The sequence below is a fragment of the Gracilinanus agilis genome, chromosome 6 (genome assembly GCF_016433145.1).
Source record: "Gracilinanus agilis isolate LMUSP501 chromosome 6, AgileGrace, whole genome shotgun sequence".
Classification (NCBI taxonomy): Eukaryota; Metazoa; Chordata; class Mammalia; order Didelphimorphia; family Didelphidae; genus Gracilinanus; species Gracilinanus agilis.
In genome coordinates, this window is record NC_058135.1 from 55,199,458 (window position 1) to 55,216,254 (window position 16,797).

Genomic DNA, 16,797 nt, shown 5'->3' on the forward strand with positions numbered 1-16,797 from the left:
TCATATAGCTATTTATAATTTGAATTTCTTCCTCTGAAGACTTTCATATATTTGGCAATTTATCAGTTGAGGAATGGCCTTTTCCTTACCTTTTGAAATAAATTATATGAGCAAAATTTCCATGAGGACCCTTTTCAAAATGACTAGCAGAGTATATTGCCTTTCATTTCTTTCCTTTAGATGATATCTTATTCGTTCTGAATGATGTATTGAGAGACAGCATGGTATTATGAATAGAGCTTTTTATTTGTAGTCAGGATGTTCTGGGCTCTCACCTCAAGTAGTTGTTAACTAGGTAATCCTGGGCAAACTACCTAATTTCTCTCATCATTCCTTTCCTCATTTGTAAAATGATTGTAATAATAGTACTTGGATACAAAAGGGAGAGGTATTTTGGCCTCTCATTTTTACTGGATTTTTTTAAAATTTATTTTTTTAAAACCCTTATGGGAAGGACAATAGAGGTTAAGTAACTTGCCCAGGGTCACACAACTAGGAATTGTCTATGAGTTCAGATTTGAACCCAGGACCTCTCCCATCTCTTGTCCTGGCTCTCAATCCACTGAGCCACCTAGCCCCCTTATTGGATTTTTAAAAAAGTTATGTTGTTGAGAAAACTTACCCTATGATGGCTTCAACTTATAGTCTGCCATATTTAGAGACATCCTAGTTCTTAATTCATTCCTCCAGTAATATATCATCATCCCTGATTGGGATTATAGCTTTCCGTCTCACTTGCAAAGTAAGGTAGCTTCTTTCTGATATATAGTTATATGACAAATTTCAAAGACTCTCAGAGGAATGCCTTAATATAAGGCTTAAAATAAGGAATGGGAAGAGAAAAAAACTTGTGTAAGATTCCATGAAAAATAGAATTTGTTGGTAAATGAACAAATGGAATTTGGAGATTATTTGAAATTCACACTTATTTAAGCAGTTGCAATGTTTTTTGTCTATTACATAATATATTAACTTGATAAAGTTGAAATAAGTTGGGTCTTTTCCATTTAGTTAGAAAAATTGTGCAGAAGCTTAAGGATATTGAATTTAATTTTCATAGATGCTAATAGTTAATGGGATATATACCTTTGACTTTTAACATTTTCTATATTTATACTTTTGCTCTAAGGCTATGTAAACATAAAATTCTTAGAATGCATGTATTATTGATAGAGACTCCAAACCAACTTATTTTTATTGTTATATTTTAAATTCCGTACTCTTAAATTTATTTGACCTTTGATCATTTATTATTCCTACAGATGCAGAATCGGATGGTGATTTTGCTTTGTAACTTGAAGCCTGCAAAGATGAGAGGAGTGATATCTCAGGCAATGGTAATGTGTGCCAGTTCACCAGAAAAGGTGGAAATCTTGGAGCCTCCTAATGGATCTGTTCCTGGGGACAGAATTACTTTTGAGGGATACTCTGGTAAGCATGAAGTAATAATATAAAATTGTGTGTCAAGATCTATAAGAAATATTTCAGTGCTAGCCTGAGTAAGGTCAATTTTATGTCTAAATTGTGTGATTCTACTTTTAACTTTCCATTAAATAATAATCATTAACTTCCTTCCTTCAGTGTACCAGTGTAAGGGGGAAAAGGGATTTTATGAGTTCAATATATTAAAAGATGGTCACCAGAGGATTGAACTATTATCAATCCTCAATTAAGAATAATCTCAAGTCAAAATTGACTTTTATGGAAATTTATTTACATGAGAAGAGAGGAAGTAAGGAAATAAGAATCTATCCCACTAATTAATCCAGGTAGATATTTAACCCTCAGCAGAGACTTAAAGGGCCTGAGGCCTGGAGGTGAATGGAGCAAACTTCATTCACAGAGTCTATAAAAAGAAGTTTCTTAATAGAAGTTCAGGAAAATTCAATCTATAAACTCACCATGTAGAACAGTCTCGGTCACGAACCAGCAAAGCTCCCTCAGGTCCCTTTCACAAAACCAGAAGCAGCCTCACTCACTCACTCAACTACCTCTTTTTAAAGGGGTCACTTATGCGTCACTTCCTGTACCTCCCTCCTAATTTGCATGTCTAATCACAACAGAAGATTCTCATAGTACTGCCTAGGGGGCAGTCAGTTGATTCTGATTAGTCACCCACTCTAACACATGTGGGTTATGGATCTCCCAGAATTAGAGGTGTTCTCACCTTTGGTGATTAAATCTAAAGATGGGCAGTGTAGACTTAATCTAATTATCATACCAGGCATAAAAAAAATAGCTTATTTCTTAGGATTAGAATTTTCTCCAGTAGAAAAGATCTGACAGAAGATGAATTGCATTCTGCTTCAACTAGCTTTCTATGCAAGGCATTGTGTTCTTAGATCTGGTGATACAAAGATAAAAATGGAAAAGACTTGGGAGGAGGGGAATAATAGCATGTTTACAGATAAGTAAATATGAAATAATTTGAGAAGAGAGAGTACTAAAATGGGGTGGGGTTTAGGGGGAAGGGGTCAGGAAAACACCCACGCTGAGCTTGGGAGGAAGGTTGGCTACCTAGATAATATCAGGCTGGATAACAACTGAGGTTGGAAAGATCAGTGCTCAAATCCTGCCTCCTTAGAGCTTTCTTAGCTGTGCATACCCTGGGTAAGGTACCACCTTTCAGCTTAGGTTTCTTCCTTTGTAAAATGAGAATGATAATAATAGCACCATCCTCTCAGAATAGTTGCAAGAATAAAAGGAGATCATAGATAAAAAGTGTTTTGAAAACTTTATAGAATGTAAATATTAGTCCTTTTTATTTGAAAAGACTGTAAAGAAGGTTAGAGTGTGTTCTGGGCTTGGGCATTCAACTTGGACAAAGGCCAGGAGATAGAAGATGGAAGGCCAGTATGTGAAAAGTGAATTATATATTAAATAATTTTGGAAAGGTAGGTTGGAGCCAAGTTGTTGGGGGATTTTAAAGGCCACTAAAAAGTTTTGGAAAAATTTATTTGGGCATAACTATTGCCTTTAGTTAATTGTTTTGGCAGGTTTATGATTGAGATAGCCCAGATACTCTGGGAATAGTCATATTGCCCCCTAGACTACTAGTCTTGTTCCTAGGCCAACCCCCAGAACAATAATAGAAGGAAGCAAAGTTTGTGGATGTGTAAATGGGGCCTCTTCAGGTTTTTTGGCCCCTGACTCTAGTAACTGAAAGCTCAGAAAAAACTCATCACTCAAATACTAGAGATTGTCAAATGGTTCAACATAAGAAACAGATATAATTTTATTAGTGGAAATGACATTAGAGAGGTGGAGCCAAGATGGAGGCATAGTAGCAGGAAACTCCTAAAGCTGCTCTGTATTTCCTTCCTAATTGATCATTTCAAATCATCTCCAAAGGTCAGAAGTCAAAGCAAATGAGCAAAAGGGCTCTTCCACTGGAAATAACATTAAAGGTGAGAGGGGATTTCCACACTATAAGGGGGCAAAACTACACAAGTAGTTTTACTACACAACTACACAAGTGCAGACTGACCATCCCCAATTCCCACCCTACTGTGCCAGAGGCAGAGCCAGGACTGGGGTAATATCTGAATTCAGAGGGCTGACTATACTGAAGAAAAAGTACCACAGACCCACCTCTGGAGGCTTCAGGCCCTGGCAGTGAGATTCAAAGCTTAATAGCACTGGACTCACTCAGCCATGGGATAGCAGCAGGGACAGGGAAGACAGCCTCAGGGAAAAACGCTGCAAATCATGCTACACAGACCTACACCTGGAAATCCCAGTCCCTGGAGGTGGAGTTCAAGCTCTACAGCACCATGACCCCACAGGCAGCAAGAGACAGCAGGCAGCAGCCGTAGTAGCAGCAGAACTTGAGGGGAAGATAATCTCAGGGCAAAACACTCAAGCCTGCTAACCTAAAAAAAAACCACAAAAAAAAAAAAAAACAAACAAAACACCACAGACCTACTGGAAATCCCAGGCTTTGGAGGTGAGAGTCATAGCTCTGTAGTATTGGGCTTGCCTATGACAGGGAAGTGAAGATAGCCCCAAGGCAAAGCCCTGAAAGACAAGCAGCTAAATTAGAAATGACCAACAGCGTGCCAGACTCCTAGTCCTCCAACAGAAAAATGGTTTAATAACAGCAAAAAAAGCTCTTGACTAGAAAATTCCTATGGAGAAAAAGAGCAAAAAGCAGAAGCAATAGGAGATGGTGAGAAACAAGCAAGCAACTACAAACTCTCCCAAAAAAATGGAAACTGGTACCAAGCTGTGGAGGAACTAAAAATGGAGTTCAACAATCAAGTAAGACAGAAGAAAAATAGGGGGAAAAAATGAATGTAATATAAAAAGAAAATAATAGCTTACAAGACAAAATTGCCCATATGTAAAAAGAGGCACAGAAATCAAATGAAGTAATAAGCCATGAAAAGCAGGATAAACCAAACAAAAAAGGAAAATCAACAGATCGTAGCTGAAAGTTAGGCTTTGATGCCTAGAATTGGGCAAGTAGAAGCTAATGATCTCACAAGTCAGCAAGAATGAATAAAGCAAAGTCAAAAGAAAGTGACAAAATAGAAGGAAACGTGGAAAAAACAAATGACCTGTAAAATAGATCCAGAAGAGACAATTTGAGAAATATTGGACTACCTAAAAGCCTAGACATCATATTACAAAAAATTATTCAAGAAAATGCCCTGATATTCTTGAATAAGAGGGCAAAGTAGACATTGAAAGAATCCACAGATCACCCCTACATTAAATCCCCAAATGACAATTTCCAGGAATGTTATAGACAAGTTCAAGAGCTTCTAGGCCAGGGAGAAAATACTGCAAGCAATCAGAAAGAAATAATTCAGATATCAAAGAGCCCCAGTCAGGATTACACAGGATGTGGTAGCCTCCATACTGAAGGACCAACCACAAGGCTTGTTATATGACGTTACAGAAGGCAAGAGAATTGGGTCTACAACCAAGAATCACCTACCCATCAAAACTGATTATAAACTTTTAGGAGAAAGTATGGGCATTTAATAGAAGATTTCTAAGCATTCCTGAAGAAAAGACCAAAATTACAACCATCTCTTGTTGTATCTGAGGTTCACTGTATTGTGGGTTTTAAAAAAAATTATCTCTAATTCTGTATTTTGGAGTTACATTTATCGCAGCACTCTATTGGCTAATGGAATGAAAGGAACCAACCACAGTGCTATGTTTTGTATCTTGGACATTGATTGGCTCAGTGACTGTAGGTTATAGGAGTGTGGAAAAGGTTTATAGGAGAGTGGGAAGGATTTATAAAACCTTAAAATATCTACCAATAATAAAATAAATATTACACTGCTACTTTGTGGATTTTCACCTATTGTGGGGTTCTCTGGAATGTAACTCCTGAGGGATCACTGTAAACAGAAAATTTGATATCCAAACACAAAATTTAAGAGAACCATAATAAGATAAATAAGAAAAAATTTAAGGGCTTTAACAAGGTCAAATTGATTATACTCCTATACGAAAAAATGACACCTATAACTCTTAAAAATTGTTTTCATTATCATAGTAGATAGATGAAATATACATAGGCAGAGTGGGTGATATTAAACTGTTTAGGATATGTTAAAAAAATTAGGGGAAAAGGAGGATTGAACTAAGAGAAATGCAAAAGAAGAGGTAAATGGGATAAATTATACCACATAAAGAGGTGCACATTTAAATCATAATGATAAGGGAATATACATAAAAGGAATGGAGAAATCCAAGTTAAAACTTTTATTTTTCTAACCAGTTCCACCCACCTAAGTGAAGAATGCTTAAAAGAATTAGATGGAAAAGGTCTATTTTATATGTGATTGGGGGTTTGGGGGGTGGGGGGAAATGACACACATTCAGTCAGGATCTTCCCAGCAGCTGAGAGACTGACCATATGCTATTCTCTGAACCTTATAATAGTGAAAAAGTTTTGGCAAAATTCCCAACCTTCTCCTTCCCAAAAGGGCTGAGTTAAATAGGAATTCAAAGCTAGTAATCATGAAATTTCTCAAATTCTCAGTGAGCTAGCAAGAGCCTCGCACTGTTGGGTAGAGCTTCACCAATGTTTGCCACGCACATAGGAGAAATCCCCCTACCTGTGAGGAGTTTTTATTTATAGATATTTGATTCTGGAGTCACACACAATGAAAGTAATAACAATTGGGGGTGGGGGGTAAGTTTCTTTTTTTCCTTTTTTTTTTTAACTGACCAGGCAAGGGAAACGAGAATAAACATTTTTAGTCTTGGAAGTTCAGTGCAAGATTTTGCTGGGTTTATCCTTAAGAATAAATCAGGGGGCTTTTAAATGTCTTTAATTTCCAGTTACAATCTGCTATGTTTTCAATGATTACTTTTAGAATTACCCCTCACCCTGCCTTTTAAGTTTTCATTTTTCCTTATTTCCTTCTGGGTTTTCTGCAAAGTTGAGCTCAAGTGATACTTTTTGCAAGTAACCTTTCCTAATATTCTATTATAGTGCCTCTTCCCCAATTTCCTTGTATTTGTTTTGGATTTAATGTGTGTTTGCTTATGGAGATAATGCCTCCCCCAATAGAATGCAAACTCTTTGAGGGGCTGTTTCATTTTTGGCATTAGATGTCCACTGCCTAGAATAGTATCTGGCCACCTTGAAGGTGCTTATTAACAAAATACTTATTGATTGGCTTCACTGATTTAGATCTTGCATTAAATAGGACATTAAGCATTAAATAGGACAGTACTTGGAAACAACTTTTATCATCTGAATTTTACAGATGAAGTTAATGAAATGAAATATTCTTTCAGTAATGCCCTGAGTTGTTTTCAGAGGTGCTAATGGATTCTAGAATCCCTCTCATTTAGTCCTTGATGTATATGTGCCCTTCCCTACATCTTTTAATCTTTAAACATACAAGAAGGGGGTTCAAAATTATATACACAGAAGAGTAACAGAATTTGGCATTCTAAATCATCACCTGAGCTTAAGGTTCAGTTATTATTCAGTTCATTCAAATTGTGCGCTGGACCAAGTTGAACATCTGGAATCCTTAATGAATGCTGAATTTAGAGAATGACTTCTACTGAACCTTATTCGTGTGGTTATATAGTAGAGTCACCTTTCTGACACTATTTCTAAGAGGAAAGAGCTGCCAAGAGTTTACAGATCTATCCAACTATCAGGCAGCTAGGTGGCACAGTGTCTAGAGTGCCAGACCTAGAGTCAGGAAGACATTTCCTGAATTCAAATCTGGCCTCTGGTATTTCCTGTGTGACCGTGAGCAAGTCACTTAACGCTGCTTGCCTCAGTTTCCTTATCTGTAAAATAAACTGTATGGCAAACCACTACAAAATCTTTGCCAAGAAAACCCCAAGTGGGATCATGAAGACTCAGACATGACCAAAATGACTGAACAACAAAATGATCATAGAGTTGAAATGCCTGAAACAACTGAACAACAAATCTGTATTTTTTTCTTAGAAAGAGACTTCTGTTTCTTTCTCAGGCCTATTGGTTCAGCATCTGTTCTATATCTTAAAGTATCCATACATTAATAACATTTTGCCAGTCAATTGACATACTCACATTCTGGAAAATTACATTATAGATTATATGTATTTAAAATGGCATAGAACCTGCATTGGATCAAATTATGAGTTAGAAAAGACTTTTTATGCTTGTAATCATTTTCCTTCTAATAGAAAGCCAGAAACATCAGTGGAGCTTTGAGAATGCCAAATGAATACTTTTTAAAATTCCCATTTCTCACCCCCTTTCTCCTTTTGTCCCATCTTATATTGTGAAGCCATAATTTTTAGTTGTAGAATATAGCGGGTCCCTAAAGCACTGAGCAGAAAAACTGTTCAAAAACTGGTAGTTATGAGACAAAAGGAAATAACTGATGTCTTTGAGACTACACTCCATTGGATTCCAACTTAGCTATTGTAGCAGCAAAAAAAATTTTTTTTAACTTTATCTAATTTTGAAGAAAATTTACAGATGTGGCTTGACTTGGAAATATTCTTTTCTGAGCCTCTAATAAGATGATTAATTCTACTGACACACGAATAGAAAAATATCCTGGTATGGTGGAAAAAGCAGACTTGATTTTGATTCTTAGCTCTAGAATGTACAGTGACAATATACAAGTTCCCCAAGCCTCAGTTGCTGCATCTATAAAATAGATCATAAAACTGTCACAAGAGTTGAACTTAAAAAAAAATTAGACCAATATAAAAAATAAATGACAGTGAAACATATAGGCAACTGCCCTTGGATCTATCTTTTTTCCCCTCCCTATTTGCCTCAAAGCACTTAAGCTCAGTTTTAGCGAGTGCTTTACTTTTTAGGTAATTATGGTTTTTTTTGTCTATTCTGCCAAGATTATTCTTGCCAAACCTCTTATAACTGCTGAGCAATTTTATAAAATTAATCAGCTGTAGCCCCATAGGTCCAAAGTAATCCTTCAGCTTTTATATAAAATCATTCAGGGAATTGGTCTCAAGTATTATTAGGAGTCATGTGCTTATTTGACCAAACTTACAAAAACCAGGTTAGTTGCTAGAATACTTCGGTCTGCCAGATGTCAAAGTGGAGCCAATGCTTCTCGAACATTCTGAGAAGAGAGATGTTGGCTAGTGAAGATGGATTTAATAGGAATTTTCTGGTTTTGAAGTCACTCCTTCTGGTAAACTGATAAGTATTTGTGTTTTTTCCCTACCCCTCATTCCCTTTCTTCTGTCATATACCCCTTCTTTTCTTCTCTTTTCAGTATCAGGTAGGCTCTGAGCTTTGAGCTCTTTTACATCATGAATAATGTCAAATATTTGCATTTCACAAATTTTGGGATTTTGGGATTTTATTTTAAGGAATTTCTTTTCGATATTAATATTCATACAAAGGAAAATTAAGTAAGTCGTAACTTACAAAAGAAAGAGAATCTGCTTTGGAGGGAAGCTGGTCAGCCCATATAAAAATATTCATTTCAATTTAAAAGGCTTTTTCTTTCTTTCTTTTTTATGGTAAATCCTAATTTTCTGTCTTAAAATCAAAACTAAGAATTGATTCCAAAGGAGAAGAGAGGGGTAAGAGTGAGGCATTTGGGGCTAAATGACTTGCTTAGAGTCACACATCTAGGAAATATCTGAGAGACCAGACTTGAACTCAGGACCTCCTGGTTCCAGGCCTGGCTTTCTATCCACTGAGTCACCTCAGTGCCCCATAACAAACATTTATTGAATTCCTGCTTGGGAGAGAGGGGGTACTAACAATTGGGAGGGTAATAATAAAGGCTTTTTCTGGTCCTTAGTGGTATATGAACTTTGAAGAAATGTAAGAATTCCATACCGTAAAAGTGAAGACCGATAGAGGCAGCCTGTGCAAAGGCACAAGCAGGAGGTAGAATATTGTTTGTAAGTAGCATATTATAGGCTTGTTTGGCTAGAATGCAGAATACATGATTGAGCAGTAATGTGCCATCCAACTGGTAAGATAGATTTGCTCCATTTTGCAAAGGACTTTTAAGTATCAAACTGAAAAATTTACTCAACGAGGACCAAAATAACATTGTGGATGATGTCTTTTGACTGGCATAATTAGGATTTAGGTGAGGCAGAGTTGGACAAAATCATCAGCCTCACTCTCTCCTCCAGAGTAATCAAAGTCCAGTGGCAAGACAAAAATCTTCCTTCAGAGGTCTCCTGAATACCTCATGCACCCATTTTATCTTGGGAAGCAATAGGAAGCCACTAAAACTTCTCAAGCAAGACAGAATTTGGTCAGCGTGCTTTTCCTTCGCTTCCTCAATTCTCACTCAATGCTTAGCAATCTCGCTTCCAGCCTCATCACTCAACTAAAATTGCATTTTCCAAAGTTACCAATGATCTCTTAATTGCTCCTTCCAGCAGTCTTTTCTCAGTCCTCCTAATCCTTCTCAACCTATACGCTGCATTTCAGTTTCTCATATCAATGCCTCTTTGTTTTCATGACATCTGTGCTTTCTTCTGGCTCTCTCCTGTCTAAAGTCACTCCAGTTTCCATTGTGTATTCATCCTCATCAAACTTTCTAACTGTGTGTTTGTGCCCTAAGGTTCTGGCCTGAGGCTTTCTTCTTCTATTCTTTCTTTCTAACATCATCAATTTCCACAGGTTTAACTTTTGTCTCTTTTCAGATGACTCAGATGGGCATCAGTCCTGCATCACTAATTGCCTAATGCACATTTTCAAATGGATGATGTTCCAGAGACATCTTAAACTCTTAACATGTCTAAAGCCAAACTCATTTTCTTTAGCCTTAAATGCTTCTCTCTTCCAAATTTCCCATTTTCTGTCAAAAGGCACCATTGCTTTTCCAGTTTCCTAGGTTTTTGATCTCAATATCATTTTATTAATTCTCCCTCACCCTACATATCTCATCAGTTGCCAAATCTTGCATACACAACAGTCTTCATTGTACCCAGTTACTTCATTCAATTTTATGGCATTCTAGAGTCCCTCTGACATCCTGTTTGTCCTCCTCTGTATATTCTCCAGTTAATTTATATCCTTCTGTAACACACAATATCCCAGATGTGGTCTCATTAGGGTAGAAGACAACTGGACTGTAACCTCTCTTATGATGGAAAGATGCTTCTAACAGGCTATGATTGCATTATAAGGCTGCTATATCGTACAATCAACTCATTGAATTTTCATTCCACTAACCCTTTCTTTTGTTTTCAGAGAATGGTTGTCTATTTATGCTTCTCCCTAATCTTAAAGTAATACAATTGATTTTTTGAACTCCAGTATAAACTTGGATTTTATTAGACTTGACCCACTGCCAAGACCATTTTGCCTTCTGATTCTGCCATCTGACATGTTAGCTTTCCCTCCCAGTTTTTTGTCTTCTAACACATTTAATGAGCATGCCATCTATGTTTATGGCCCTTTTCATATGTGAACAATTTGGTTGTTGAAAAGGGGGGAAAAGAACTGTTATGTAAGGAAAAAGGATGAAGTCAAATTGTGAAGAATGTATGATACTGCTCCTTTGGAAAGTGAATAATAGTATGGCTTATGAAAAGGGTAGGAAAAGATCTTTTGTATATGTAAAAATGCTTTAAAAAATCTTTTTGAGGACAATGTCTTGTGTAAAGTATGAGAAGAGACTGTTAGGAGGACCAAATAGAGAACTGGCCCTCAGAAAAATGTGCTTTGGAGTCAGAGAAATGACTAAAGCTTTCTGGCATTGTGGTCCCCCAGTACATTTGAAAGGGATTTTTAAAAATTGGTTTATGAGGTTAAATTGAATGATGATAAGTCATGTAACTCTTTGGAAACTGTGGAAATATTAAATAAGCACTGTTGGTTTTATAACTGACAGGTAAGTAGTGAATTTTACTTCAGAAGGAAAAGATGAGCTACTGACATTTTAAAAAGTTTGATTTGAAGTATTGGGAGCAGTTAGAAAACCAGGAGTAGATTCAGCTTATGTGCTAGGAGCCTGCCAAGTGTAAGTCATTGTTTTATGGATTGATTAAAGAAAAGGTTTGGAACCCTGGTGGTTGAAGAAGAACCAACCTCTACTCTTAGCACTATCTACATCTCAAAGAGAAAAAAAACCTTTCAGCTGAACAGTGTTATTTTATTCTGCCCTCCCTAGTTTGAGAGAGAAACAGAGGATAAAAGACTTGTAATGTGTTTTGCTGTTAGAAGAAACTTGAGTTAGATAAGAATTGTCTGGGTTTGTACAGAAATCCAATCTGATAAGCTTTGCAATTCTAAGGATACTTTTACCCCTAGAGTAGTGTAACACTTCTCAGCACCCTGTTTAAGGGCTACCGTTAAGTGAAAGAGTGTGTGTCATTCAAGAGCAAAAGAGCATATTTATCCATCAAGATAACGCTTGAGTTTCTTATTAGTGCATTCTTTGATTTTACTTTATCACTTTTACTGTATTAACATAAAAATATTGAAAGACCAATTGCAGTAGCCATCTTGGCCCCAGAGAACAGATAATGAAACACACTTTACTCTTCATGGTAGACAGATTGGAGACTTCAGGAGGAGACTGTTGAATGCACTGTTAAATATAGTTATTTAGTTGGTCATTTTTGCTTATCCGTTTTTATCACAATGCAGTGTTGGGGGTATATGTGTGACTTGTCAAGAAAAAAGGGATCGCTTTTTCTTTTTTTTTGGCAGTCCAGATAAAAGCAACTAAAATTAATGAGGAGATAAAACAGTTGTCATTAGAATATTGAGTATAATAATAATTAGCATTTATATAGCATTTTAAGATTTGTAAAGAGGTCTGTGTATTTTGTTTCTGCTCACAACAACCTAGTGAGGCAAGCATTATTGTTAGCTCTTTTTCGGAGATGGGAAAACCAAAGTTCAGAGAGGTTGATTGCCCAGGGACATGACATACAGGTATCTGAGGCATGATTTTTAACTCTCTTCTCCTGACTTAGACCCACAGCACTACCTAGAAAACCTTCATCTGGAAAAGCTTTAAATGTGGTGTCTTATTACAGATAGTATTTCTGTAGTTAGAAGACCACTGAGCTCATTTTAGAGGCAGGAAACACAAGAAGGTTGATTACCAGATGACCTTTTTCAGTCACTGCCTAACCAGGACATTGTCCTCCAAGATAAAGAATTTGTAGCTTGTGTTATGGGAGGGAGTGCTCTGTCCTTATGAAAGCACAGATTCTAAGAGGATTGAAGGCATCCTCCAAAAGTGCTCGTTTTATCATCAGTAAACTCTAATAACTCTTAGATTTCACTGTAATTTTCTCTTTTAAATAGGAGAGCCTGAGAAGGAACTGAATCCCAAGAAGAAGATTTGGGAGCAGATCCAGCCTGACCTCCTCACTAACGATCAATGTGTTGCTACATATAAAGGAGTCCCCTTTGAGGTGAAAGGGAAGGGTATCTGTAGGGCTCCAACCATGTCCAATAGTGGAATTAAATAAATAAAATGAAATTCTATGCAATTGAGGAATGCTTTAAAAAATTTTGATTGAAAATACTGTAAGCACAATAAAAAAATATATATATATTTCTTCCATAAGTCTCTGAAAGGTTATTGACTCATTTCTGTTTTTTTTCCCAGACTTACCTGCAAAGTACCTAGCACTAGCACCATGCCTGGCACATAATAAGCACTATAAAAATACTAGTAATTATGATGATGACAATTATTCATTCCTGGATATGGAATTGGAAAAAAACCTCAAACCTTGAGTTTTCTATCATTGAATATTGTATTATTTGAGAACTTGATTTTTTTTTCTTTTCAAAAATGGTGGCTTGAACTCTCATTTGTTAGCTCCTTTTGTTGTCATTCTTGAAATTGAGAAGCCATAGGTGACTTAAAAGAATCAAAGATCATACAGATTAGAATGGCAGAACATTCTCACTGAGGCTGAGTTGCAGGAGAATCTGGGATGCAAACGGTGCAGCTTAGAAATGACTCAGAAGATGAGCTTTTGATCTGAGGAGCTAATAGAGGAGGCTAAGTCCAGAATCCTCCAAAGTAAAAGATAAATGACCCAAATGAAGTGATGTGATAGCATAGAAGTTTCCTAATTCAGCTCTCTTTACTTTAATGCAGCTTTTTCCCACACAAAACTATCTTTGACTGCAGTTTCTCTATTGGCTTTACTGATGAAGTTCCTCTACCTTTCCAGCCCCCCATGAAACCCGATTTGTCCCAGATTCCTGGCCTAAGCCAATAAAGATCCCAAGCCCTGTGGGCTCCATGCCTCTCAGCTTTTGTGGTTCCAGAGACCACAAGAGGCACCATGCCTTTCCACACATAGAAGCAAAGGGAGTCACATCCAAGGAGCTGACAAGCCCCCTTTGTTAAATGTTTGGTAACTCAGGAAGGCCTCATAAGCAAATGCTGGTTTTAGATGTGTATCTGTGGCAAGGTGCAAGATAAAATCTTTGTAAATACATGTATGTGTGCATGTGCACACATGCAAACTTTAGAGACAAGTACATGGAGCCAGTGCAAAGAATTCTCCCTTTTTATTTCTCTTTATTTTTTTTAACCTTTCCTTTCATCCTTAGTTGTCAGTTCTAAGACAAAAATAGCAATGACCAGGCAATCTTGATTAAGCGACTTGCCCAAGGTCAAAACTGAGAAGTGTCCGGAGGACACATTTGAACTCAGCTCCTCCTGAATCCAGACTTGGTGCTCTATCTACTGTGTTATCTAGCTGCCCCCAAATTCTCCTTTTTTCAAGCAGTTTATAATGACTGAAAGTGAATAGAGCATCCTTTGTTACTCACCAGCTACAAAATAAAAGTTCATAATGATCCTTGATCTGATTTCATTTGCAACTACTTGGAGTAAAAAATACTTCTACTTGAACCACTGATTTATTCTTTTTGTTATTTAACTATGTACTTGAATCATTTAATTTCCAAATTTTCCCAACATGGTTTAACCATACTTTTAAAATAAAACAAAACCAAGTAACCACTAATATACATATAATTAATTCAACATAAAATAAACCAAATGTATACATGTGATTTGACCAATTAGGAGACTACTTTGATTGTTTTATGAAGAAACTACAAATTATAGTGTTTAAAAATACTCGAATAACTATTTTCAAGTCCGTTTCACATTGGGTTTTATTTTACTGAGTTTTTAAGATTTCTGTGCACTCAGTTAAATTATATGCAGGTGCTTTTTATATTAAAGCTCTTTTAAATGCTTTTTCTTAAAGTTACTAAACTATTTTCCTATAATTTCCACTATTCCATTTCCCTATATACTCATTACTTTATAAAGGCAAATTCTAGCCCGGGTTAAGTTAGTAGAGACCAGCAAACTAGCTAGCAATGACATTTTACTAGATATAACCTAAAATTGTGGGCCAGTTCATTTAAATGAAGCAATAAATAAGGGATGATTGTAATACTCAAGTTCAGTCTGGACTCAATCCCTCTACTATTTTTCTCTTATACTATTTCTGTCTTAAGTGAGTTGCAAAAGGTTTTGCAAAAGTTATTAATGTAATGTTTTTCTTTCTGCTTTATTCTAATCCAAAAATAGAGGAATGGTTTCCTCTGTATTATAGCTGTCTGCCCATCTGTTGCAGTGGCTATTTTGCTTCATGAAAAGAAGGCAGGCCATATTGAGGTTATGGATTTTCTAGTACATGTCGGGAGTGTAGTTTCCCTCATGTCTCTTAGGTCTGGTGATGTTCTATCACCTCCCTTTCTTTTTACAATAGATATTAATGTAGCACACATAAAACTGGTTTAGATTCCCCTGGGGGAGATTAGTTTGTTTATTAACTACAACTATTGTAGCATATTAATTTCTTGGAACAAGCAACAATTTTGATAGGACTTTATACTGTGACAACATTCATTTATTTATCTCCAGCTGGATTAAATGTCAGACCTTGACCACATAAAAACAGATTGAGCTGGAGTTCTGTAAATTGAGTGCTAGATCTTGTGCCACACACAGTTTATTGGGCTTACATTATGTTTTTAATTCTATGGTTTTTAAGAATGGGTATTACTTTAGAGGTTGCTGGGAGATTATCATAATACATTGAAAGCCAGGCCTGGAGTCAAGAAGATTGGAATTCAATGTGACCCCAGATACTAGTTGTATGACCCTTGGCAAGTCACTTGACTGTCCTAGTTTCCCCATCTGTAAAATGAACTGGAAAAGGAAATGGCAAACTTCTTTATCATTTTTTTTATCATTTCAAGAAAACCCAAATGAGATTGTGAAGAGTCAGACACCACTGAAAAATGACTGAACAACAAAATGATTCCAAAGAAACCTGCAAAAGTTAATAGCACTTCAAGAGCACACTTCAGTGACTATTGTAGGTATTACAGCAGTGTCAAAGCATAAAGGAAAGCTAATACTGAAAACAAAAAATGTCAAGAACCCAATAAAGTATTGCTATGAAGAAGCATATTAATTAAATACATAGTAGATAAGCAAAGTCCTCAAATGGGAAAGTTGCAATGATAATGAGAAGGCCAATCACAACCAGCTGCTAAACACTGCTATAAAGTGTTTGTCATGGGCAAATAACTCATTTTTTAACCTTTTAATTTCTGTATCAGAGCTGATGTTGAAGTCCATGTGTACCTATAAGATCTGATCATCTTCAGACTAAAATATACTCTTCCCTTTCTCCCCAAAGACAAATAAATGAGGTTTTATTTATTAGATGCATCTAGGACAAATAAATCTAGAGGAAGGGTCAGAAGTGACTATAAATTTGAATTTCCCATCTTCATGAAATAGATAGGAGGTGGACCTTTCTGATAATACACATCCGTAGCTGTGCTGGTATCTATTGTGTGTTGTATCCCAAAGCTGTCCTTATAAACAATTCTATTTAGGCTGCCATTATACATACCTTTTAAAACTGGACAGCATCCTGATGGTAAGGCCTTGCCATATTTAAACTGGTTGAGGACACTGGGATATTTAACCTAGAGAAAACATTTAGCTAGGAACGTGATAGCTAAATTAGATTTGTTCTATTTGATCTTAGAAGGCAGAGCCAGGAACAATGGATGAAAGTTGAGACATTAAATATTTATTTAATGTCATGAAAAATTGACCATTAGAGCTGTTCAAAAGTGGAATGGGAACCTTCAAGAGGTAATGATTTCTTCCTCTCTAGAAGTCTTAGAGCAAAGACTGAGTAACCATTTGTCAGATACACTGTAGGCTGGATTTTCCCCCGCCTTTTGGGTTAGAATAGGTAGCATCTGAGGTCCCTCCCAACTCAGATTCAGCAAAAATGAAACCATCCTAGAAAAGATTAGACCCAAATCCCTCACTAAAAGTGAGT

At 36.5% G+C, this 16,797-nt stretch overlaps 1 protein-coding gene across 1 annotated transcript in view; it reads left to right on the forward strand.

The window, feature by feature from the left end:
• Positions 1–12,980, forward strand: part of AIMP1 (aminoacyl tRNA synthetase complex interacting multifunctional protein 1) — a 58,817-nt gene extending 45,837 nt beyond the window's left edge. The window contains exons 6-7 of the mRNA XM_044680531.1: positions 1,263–1,431; positions 12,752–12,980. Coding sequence (XP_044536466.1) covers positions 1,263–1,431; positions 12,752–12,918 — 336 coding nt within the window. The 3' untranslated portion in view covers positions 12,919–12,980. The remainder of the gene's footprint in view (positions 1–1,262; positions 1,432–12,751) is intronic.
• The last annotated feature ends 3,817 nt before the right edge of the window (positions 12,981–16,797 follow it).